This window comes from Heptranchias perlo, chromosome 4 (assembly GCF_035084215.1).
Source record: "Heptranchias perlo isolate sHepPer1 chromosome 4, sHepPer1.hap1, whole genome shotgun sequence".
Taxonomy (NCBI): Eukaryota; Metazoa; Chordata; class Chondrichthyes; order Hexanchiformes; family Hexanchidae; genus Heptranchias; species Heptranchias perlo.
This window is the reverse complement of record NC_090328.1, coordinates 47,376,899-47,387,020: the sequence shown is the minus strand read 5'-3', so window position 1 is coordinate 47,387,020 and position 10,122 is coordinate 47,376,899. Positions and strand designations below refer to the sequence as shown.

The 10,122-nt window shown below is 40.7% G+C and overlaps 1 protein-coding gene across 2 annotated transcripts in view; it reads right to left on the bottom strand.

Annotated features, from left to right (window-relative positions):
* Positions 1-2,022: 2,022 nt before the first annotated feature.
* The window catches only part of erap2 (endoplasmic reticulum aminopeptidase 2), a 52,539-nt gene continuing 44,439 nt past the window's right edge, over positions 2,023-10,122 (bottom strand). For both annotated transcript variants that reach the window (XM_067982880.1, XM_067982881.1), the window contains exons 18-19: positions 6,061-6,142; positions 2,023-3,913 (exon numbers count right to left, since the gene is read on the bottom strand). In XM_067982880.1, coding sequence (XP_067838981.1) covers positions 3,761-3,913; positions 6,061-6,142 — 235 coding nt within the window. In that variant the 3' untranslated portion in view covers positions 2,023-3,760. The remainder of the gene's footprint in view (positions 3,914-6,060; positions 6,143-10,122) is intronic.

Here is a 10,122-nt window from a genome sequence, read left to right as displayed (position 1 = left end):
TATCAGAATTAAACACACGACAAGACAGATACATTACACAAAGGAAGAAAACACACAAGACACAGTAAGAAGGGGGCGTAGCCCACAACACCGACAAAAAAAACACTGATCAAGACAGGCTTTTTAAAGGGACAGTACACTTAAACAACACAACCTTTCTTTTTCGGGTCTCTGTCTTTTAAACATTTGTCTAGTCACTTAATTCTATCCATATTTTTTTACAGTACTGTCTCCATAAAGCAATTAGTTCTTTGGCTGAGGTACCTCTGTTATTTTCCAAATTAATTCCTGAGCCTTTTTTTCCGGCATCTAAGTTTTATCAATAGTTCCTGTTTATATCCAATCATCAGGAACTTAAACCCTGACTACCCTCAGTGATATTAACCACTGACCTACCGCTTACAAGTTATTCCCTCAGTGATATTCGACCACTGACCTCTTCCTGCTATTTCTGTGTATTCGCCAGACTGACCTGAATCTTGTAAGGACGCACACGAGTGTTAGCGATCGGACGATTCGTCGTCAGACTGACGGATTGGAGGAAAACCGACATAGTAAATTAAGACTACTTACATCGGGGCGCCATTTCCTTCCTCCGTGTCTGAGATAATCCGCCTCTTACTCCGCGAACTCTCGGTGAACAACCGTTAAGATCCCACCGCTGCCACCAAATGACGATCCGGATTCTTTCCCCTCAGTCTGGTTCAGTAATAACTGAAGTCGAATACATTTTAAAGTTCAACACATCTTTAATAGCAGGGTTCTCAGTCTGCAGCATTGATTTGGACTCCTGATAGAGTCCCTCTGTGCTGGCAGAGCAAGAACAACAACATACAGAAATCCACACGTTTTTATACAAATCAATAGGGTTGGAACATACTTAACGAGGGTCAACACCAATCATAAGCCGGGCATAGGTTGCCATGCGAGGTTACATTATTTCCGACCAATCATAAATCGTCCATGTGCTGATCATGCTGCTGTTAGACATCAAAGGGGATAACTTCCTCACTTTCCAACTTAGAATGTTCTTCCCTGTTCCTTCTGTTCCTTATCTCCCAACCTGGAATGTCTTTCAACTTTGGCTAAGCTCGTTCCCTATATTGATCTGCCATAAACATGGAGACATTCAGACCAGTCCTTGACTCACATCAAAGACCTATCATTGATAAGACAATGCAGGCCTGCTGACTACGCAAACATATGGCCCAGCAGGAGGGCCAGGCCACTTGTACCAATCTCAGTTACTAACTAATTAACCCTTTCTAACCATTTTGCATTCTGCTTCTTTGCCACGTAGGCATTTTAATATTTTACCGAAAACTGACCACGTAGGGATTCTCAGTGTGAGGCCATGGAGGGATTTGAAAAACTGGACAAGGATCATGAAATTGATATGCTGGGGTAAAGGAATTAGTGGAGCTTGATAAGACTGGAGGTGATAGGTTGGCTGGACTTCGTGCAGATGAGAAGTTAGGACAGAGAGTTTTGGATTAGCTGCAGATCAATCCTTAAGGTGATGAAGATGTGGATAACGATTTTGGCAGCAGGGAAGGTGGGTGAGAGGTTAGGCACTGTGTAAGCAGGCTACATTTTGGAGGTGACAGACAATTGGCAATGTGCTATATGTGGGGAAGCAAACCATTGGTGGATTTGTACTGACTGCATTTGGATAGGTAGGAATGGAATCAGAAGATACCTGCACATAGACTCTTTGATACTGCTCTAGTCAGACTAGTTATATTAGGATTGCCAACTTTCAGCAGGTCCAAAATTGGACAGGGGTGGCACTGGGGCCTGAGTTAAGAAAAAGACTGTTTAAAAATTGTATTAAGACCTCAACATTCAAGTGGTATGGGGTGCTTTTACTTCAATGAAATATACAGCTCAATTTTGTTGTATACAACATTTTATATTTATCACTATCAGAATTATTCAAGTGTTTTAATCTTGCCAATTTTCTCTCCTGAAGTGTTAACTTCTTGACAATGATGTAAAATAAGTTCCATGCATGACAGTCACCCTTGTGCAAGTAACTTTTATTCATATGCAATCCTTGACAGAGAATATTGGCAGAGTATTTCACCATGAGAAGGCATCATAGCTAAACCCAATCTTGTCTTCAACCAATGTCCATAAAGGTTTATGTTTTTAACATTTCTTCTCATGATGTGGACACATTTATTTTTCCAGTTGTTCTAAGAATGTTTTAGGTGATAAGATCTTCTACTGTGTTTTGTTTAATGCCAACAGAACTTTAAACACTAGCTGAATTATTTAAAGGAGAACAATACAATGGGAGAAAGCATTTTCAATGTTGGGCATTCCCTCTGTATGACTCATCATAAAATGTTGGGAGAAATCCCCACAGTTGGTAATGTCACGTTCCCAGGCTGAAAGGAAGCCACTCCACTGTTATGTGCAATGGATGTGTGAACAAGTAGTTCTCATTAACCTGGAAACATGGTTTAGCCTCCACCCTTGTCTAGTATCCAATCTGCTCATGGAAATTGGGGCGAGTAGGAGGAAATATGTCCAAATTATGGTTCAGAATTAAATACTATGTAAATGCATCTTAGATACAACACAAAAGGTGTAACTCTGGGCGCACAGCACTGTATTATGACTATTGTTCAGAACAAACAGGTTTATTTTCAGCTGATGAATGTAAAAAAATCAATTGCAACAAAGAGTTTAATAATTTCTGCAGTCAATTATGGAATCATCATGTGGCTTGAAATAAAAACATATTCCTTTCTCAAGTCAATCATAAACAAAGACTGTAATGGGAAAGAATTGAACACACAGTTTATTCTATTGACGAGGAAGCGACAATATAAACATTTATTTCATGAGTGGAGTATGCTGAGTATTTCACTGTCCTCAACATGACATGCTTTTTTAAAAAAAATAGGAATTACATAGAAAGTGTTTGAGTAGATCCTGATAAGCAACACCTGCAATTCCAAAACTTGCTGCCAATATTTAGAGGCCTTCTTCGATCAACTGGAGATTGGAACTTGGCAGTGAGAGTAGCTGTGACAAGGATCAGGCATATGTAGGATACCAAAGTGGGATAAAATGGAGGAACTGGGTTATGTAAAAGAGTTTGCGGAAGAAAATTGGCATGAAGCTCATTTAAAATAAAATTTTTAAGGTTAGTCAATACTTTCCTTTTAGAGGCCCAGGGCCTCAAATCTGCAGTGACTGGTTTCTGGTAAAGATAGCAGAATTTATTTTTGTTTAAGCATTGCAAACTGTTTAAGCATTGCAAACTGAACTAAACTATAATTTAAACACTGAACATTTGTGAAAAAAAATCAGAATTTTTGCAGTACAGATTTTCATTTAAATAGCCTCCCAGTTCCACAGATTAAATAAGTAAATATTTTATTTATTGTGGGCAAATGATTGATTTAAATGATAGGGTAGTTTGTCACAGACACTGGCCTCATTTAAAATAACAAAACTAACAGCACACTGGCAGGTGCGTATGTACAAGTTCCATGGGGGAGCAAATGTCAAGTTTTGGTTTTAATGTTTTCCCACGATTATAGAATAACCTTTTATTACTGTATGGATTATACAGTATTCATAACAATGTATTTGCTTCACTTTCTACAGTCTGATAACCATCCGTGGGCACATGACTACTTTAACAATGGCAATAATCACTTTGACAAGCGTTAAAGCCTATATTCTGGAACCACTGAAGTGAAGTGAAAGAAATAAAATGCTAGTCAATGATCTGTCAAATCCTTTACGGGTTTACAATTATATTCAGTAACCAGCTCCTGAGGATATCCAGATTCCTCTCCAGCCACCTGATGTTCTTCTGAATGGTTTCCAAGGCAAGCTGGGTAGATCTCAGCTGGAAGGTCTGCTCCTTGATAGAATCAAAAAACATTTCCACCTGAAAAACAGACATTGGGTTGTTTTTATAACTTGAGTGCCTATAACCATAGAACTTTAAAAAATGCTAACTTTCTCTCCTTCTGTAGAGTGTCAGAATGTTACATATTTATTATTGTAATATTTGGAGCAGCTGCTTTCATATTGCCAGTTAATAACATTGAAAAAAACTGGAGGAGTGTGTGGCAAAATAAAATGGAATTGAAATGTCTTTGTAAAGTCATCATTATAAAATGAGGGGCTTAGTGACTTACAAAAAAGGCCATTGTGGGATGGGGTGATAACGCAGCACATTGCAGACTTAATGCTGCACCATAGAAAGGTAAGATGTGTGTTCATGCCTGTGATTCCTCACATGCCAGTTACCAAAGTTAACTGTGCTGTCACAGGGAGTTGCTGGATGGGTGATATCCATTCTTGCAAGATAACACATGGCATAAGAGCACAGGAGGGGGAAAGAGCCAAATTAATAAATAAAAATGGATTTGAAATATGACATATTAGTATTTTTATTCAGAAAGACTAAGGGCTGGATTTCCCTCCTCCAGCGGGCGGTACCTCCGCCCATTATGCCCCCGACCCAGTTTCCTGCGTAGGGAGGTCATTATCCATGTGGGGTGGGCTTCCAACAGGAACTCTGCTATCAAGAGGGAGCCTGTCACTGCTGAAGAGGGAAACATGGGTGGTGGAACATCTGCTGCAGTCCCAGAAGAGAGAAACTTAAGAATTTAGGAACAGGAGTAGGCCATTCAGCCCCTCGAGCCTGTTCCGCCATTTAATTAGATCATGGCTGATCTGTACTTCAACTCATTTGCCCATCGTTCCATATCCTTTGATACCTTCACCCAACAAAAATCTATCCCTCTCAGTCACGGGAAGCCATATAAAGGGAGCAGAAAACCCCAAAGGTGTGAGGAGTCCATTTTTTTAAAAGACCTTGGACTTGGCTGAGGCTTAAAATAGGTAAGAGTGTGGGGCCAGTGGAGAAGGAAATGTGCCCACTACTGGGCTCTCTCCTTCCATAAGGGCCATCAACAGTTCTTCTGCCACTGCACCATAGACTATCACCATTCTTCTCCTGGCAGTCTCTGAAGTCAGTGGCAGTAGCAGCGAAAGGCAGGAAAATCAGGACGGGTTGCCAGGGCTGTCTTTTCCACTGTCATTTACACATGGCAGGGTGGTCAAGGTGTGTGTGATTGGCAGCTTTCCCTACTGAGGCAGGGGAGGAAAATCTAGGGTGGACGTGCTGTGGTTGGCGTTGCTGCCCAATTTTCCGCTGCTTTTGGTATAGCGGAGAGGAATTCAGTCCTGGAAATCCAATCTCTGGACAGTTTGACATGAAAACTAACCAAGTGGGAGGTGTCCTCAAATCACTGTCATGGAGGGAGATGTCAAATCACAATGCAATAAAAAACAAAACAGACTTCCAACAGTATGGCCAAATCAGCAAAAACAAATTTAAGAGAAAATTGGCGGAAATGATCAGCACAATTACAGCTGAGTCAGAAATGATACAAAATTTTAATTTCAGTATTAGTTCTGTTATTGAAACCCCATTACCACCCTTAGCAAATATTACAAAAATGGCAGAAGATGCAAGAGGGAAGTGAAAGGAGCATAGCAACAGATTTTTAAATAACCAACAAATGCTCAAATACTCAAGTGAATTATGATGTCACTGTTACACCCACAGTAAATGCAATTGCAAATTCTTCAGTTTAAATATTTAGGCTCAACAAGGTTTAAAATGTTGGTATTCTTCTCTCTACAGCCAAAGTCAAGCACTCTGGCCACAAGTAGCAGAAGATACATATAGAAAACCGCTCCCTCTCCCCTCCTCTGTGGTGTGCCTTCACACCAATCTCAGAAGCAAACCCCTACTGCATCAGTGTGATATTACTATTGACCAAATCAGATATCTTTATACCCTCTTTGAGTGAGACTGATAATTAATGGCTAATTATGGCCACTGGGTTGATACTGCCCAAATTAACTTGTGTGGAAATTGCAGAGCAGAGACTTTCATTATATAATTCTGTGCTTTATTTGACTAAGTGAAAGAGGTAAAAGGGCAGTGTGAAAACTCACTCAGCCTCCCCAATCCCTTTCACTTTGTAAAATAGGTATAAAATTAGAGAATTTACTTACCTCTTCCAATTCTTCTTTTGATGAAAACCGAGATGTTGTTCCAATTATAATCCATCGAATAGTAAACGAGCCAAGCTGAAATCTGTGGTGATATGAATGCAATTTTAGAGGCCTGCACACAGGTGCTTTTAAAAAAAAATTATTCCAGTTGTTGGACGACTTAGGCTGTAGTTCAATTTTGCTAGAAGTCAAATCTGTCTAATAGAACTGATCCAAATGTTTCAGCTTTCTAATTACTCCAAGTGCTTAAACATCTGAAAGACATTCTAGAGATAGATTTGAGTTGGCTTCTAAATGCAAATGTCTTCTTACTTCTAAGGTTAATAAAAACATAGAATGAGTTAAGAAAACAGAATTTGGGAAAGAATGAATACACAAATCTGGGGGAATTAAGAGCAATGCAAAAGAGGAGCGGAAGAAAGATTAAAGAATGGAAAATATAAAACAGCAAATTAAAAAAAATAAAACTTCAATGGAAATGAATTAAATGGAAAAAAATTAAATATGAGTGGGAAAGCAACTTTTTGAGGTGTCAAAAACTAGGTAGCACACGGAATGTAGAAATTGGTCTTTTGGTTCAATTTAGTTTGATAGAATGTAAGAATTATGTTGTGCTTTGAAAAATATAAGCAGCAGGTTAACAGAGTGCATTGGAACAGTAAAGTATTGCCTGTAGATTTGTGCCTGGGATTTCTCTTAGTCATTTCTCAATATCAGCCATGCTATGCATGTGGTGTGTGTTGGGGGGGAGGGGAATACAGAGTGGAAATCAAAAGATTTTGCACAGGGAAGAGAGAAAAAAAGTTATTGTACATAAAAACTTTCAAATTTAAACATTTGATAGATAAAATATTTCTTCCAACACAACACTGTTTAGGTTAGTGCACTTTGGATAGCATTAACTTGTAGGTCTGAGCAGAATTAGCATAACACATTCAAACACAGGACATTTCTCCTGGACTGCACCAACAGTCTTTGTGCAAATAAAAACTGGGGTAGAAAAATTGGTGGCATGCTGAACTGAATCATCAAATTTGTTAATTTGCTAAAAATGTTTCCCAAGTGTTAAGATCCTACGAAGTCATTTAGTAATTTTGCTCTCTGAAGTGATTAAAATACATTTTGTTCTAAGAAGGCAGTGTTGGGTCTGAGTAGTGATTGTATAATTGAGTGACTTTTAAGCTACATTAGAGGGTATTAAGAGTCAACCATGTAATGTGGATCAGAGTCACACAAAGACCAGACTGGGTAGGAGTGGCATGTCTTTTTCATTGAAGAACATTAGTGAACCAGTTGGGCTTTATCAGTACTATGTCAATTTTCATGGTCATTTCTGGTGCTACTTAATTTAATGTCACAATTCACCAGGGTGGGATTTGGACATACAACTTCTGACTTACTAACTTGGTACACAGTCCCCACTGCTTATAGCGGGCACATTTGCGCATGTACTATAACCACTAAACCGTTATGTTCACTGCAAGTGTTCCTAACAACATGATTAAAAACAGAAAACTTCTCAATTTGTTTCATGATTTCTCCCCATCATTTTATAAAATACTTTTCAAACCTCTTGTTATTGTTACATTGAGGGTTAAATTGGTTAACCCCTGAAACCGGGCACAGGTATCGTGATCCACGATAAACCCGCACCTGGTGCTTCCGATGCAGGCAGGACGAGTCCTGCCTCAGCACTTACCTCAGACAAGTGGTGGGGGGGGGGGGGCGGGGGGGGAGGGGGGGAGCAAGAGGCCCTCCAGACATATGCTCAAAAAGCAGTGGGAGGCAGCAGGGGACGCAGTCAAAGCCAGGCGCATAGCACCACGAACATGGATGCAGTGCAGGAAGAAGTTCAATGCTTTGACATGAGTGGTAAAGGTGAGTGAGGTCAACTGTCAAGTGACATCTCTTACCAACTGCACCACTAGCCGCATCCACTGCTCCACGGACTACACCCCCCATCATCCACATACCAACAAACTCTTTCAATCAGTACTCAACTCTTCCAAACAGATGCTTCCTCTCACCCTTACACATTACCACTGTTGCAAGCCACCCACCCACAACTCACAGGCCATACACACTGACAGCTATTCAACCATGACAAGCGCAATCACCCAGACACACATCCCGCTTTCTTGCAGTAGAAGGTGGCACATAACAGGAGGCAACAAGTGGCAGTGGATTTAAGCCCTCAAGCCTGTTCCGCCATTCAGTAAGATCACGATTGGTCTGTGACCTAACTTCATATCCCTTAATTCCCCCCCCCTTCTTGGTTCACAGAAATCTATCAATATCAGATTTAAAATTCACAACCGAGCTAGCATCAACTGCCACTTGCGGAAGAGAGTTCCAAATTTCTCCCACCTTTTGCGTGTAGCAGCGTTTTCTAACTTCACTCCTGCACGTCCTGGCTCTAAATATCAGGCTATGTCCCCGTGTCCTAGTATTCAAGTATAGGAGACCTCCAAAAACAGTTACAAATGCATCAGCAGCCAGAAGCAATAATCCAGCCACTAACCTACATGGTTCCTTTAAACAGCTCTGGTGGTGGGTCCTCCAGGCACTCTAAGACATGTTTAGATGGTCGTGGTTAAGAGAGTGTGTTGAGTGAGCATTAAGTGCCAAAATGGTGTCTATCACTTTAAATCAGTGTTGGACACTGATCAAACGCATTTTCTCCCTACTTTACATGATGCCGGCATTCGTTATTTGTGCATGCACTAAACCCTTTACCAAGATGGCGACCGGCGCACGTCACACTAGAAGTGTGCATGTGCATCCAAGACACCATTTAGATCTCCAGGGGGCCACTTAATGCCAAAACAATGGGCGTCAGAAGACCCAATTTAGTGCACATTGAGTCTACAGCTCAGAAAGAGGCCATTCGACCCAACTGGTCCATGCCGGTGTTTATGCTCCACACGAGCCTCCTCCATCTATCCTATCAGCATACCCTCCTATCTAGCTTCCCCTTAAATACATCTATGCTATTTGCCTCAACTACTCCTTGTGGTAGCACGTTCCACATTTTCACCACTCTTCGGGTAAAGATATTTCTCCTGAATTCCCTATTGGATTCATTAGTGACTGTCTTATATTGATCCTATATTATCTGTCTCTAGTCTTGGACTCCTCCACAAGTGCAAACATTTTCTCTACGTCTACCCTATCAAACCCTTTCATTATCTAAAAGACTTCTATCAGGTCGCCCCTCAGCCTTCTGTTTTCTACAGAAAAGAGCCCCAGCCTGTTCAGTCTTTCCTGATAAGTATATTCTCTCAGTTCTGATATCATCCTTGTGAATCTTTTTTTGCACCTTCTCCAATTCCTCCATATCCTTTTTGTAATATGGAGACCAGAACTGTGCACAATACTCCAAGTGTGGTCTAACCAAGGTTCTATACAAGTGATTTGTGTATCTGTATCCCGAGATCCCTTTGTTCCTCTACCCCATTTAGACTCTTATTATTCAAGCAATATCTGGCCTCCTTATTCTTCCAATCAAAATGCACCACCTCACACTTATCATAGAACCATAGAAATTTACAGCACAGAAGGAGGCCATTCAGCCTATCATGTCTGTGCTAGCCGAAAGAGAGCTATCCAGCCTAATCCCACTTTCCAGCTCTTGGTCCGTAGCCTTGTAAGTTACGGCACTTCAAGTGCACATCCAAGCACCTTTTAAATGCGATGAGGGTTTCTGTCTTTACACCCTTTCAGTGAGTTCCAGACCCCTACCACCTTCTGGGTGAAAAAATTTTTCCTCAGCTCCCCTCTAATCCTTCCACCAATTATTTTAAAACTATGCCCCCTGGTTATTGACCCCACTTCTAAGGGAAACAGGTCCTTCACTATCTAGGCCCCTCATAATTTTATACACGTCAATTAAATCTCCCCTCAACCTCCTCTGTTCCAAAGAAAACAACCTCAGCCTATCCAATCTTTCCTCATACCTAAAACTCTCCAGTCCTGGCAACATCCTCGAAAATCTCCTCAGTACCCTCTCTAATGCAATCACATCTTTCCTGTAATGTGATGACCAGAACTGTATGCAGTCTA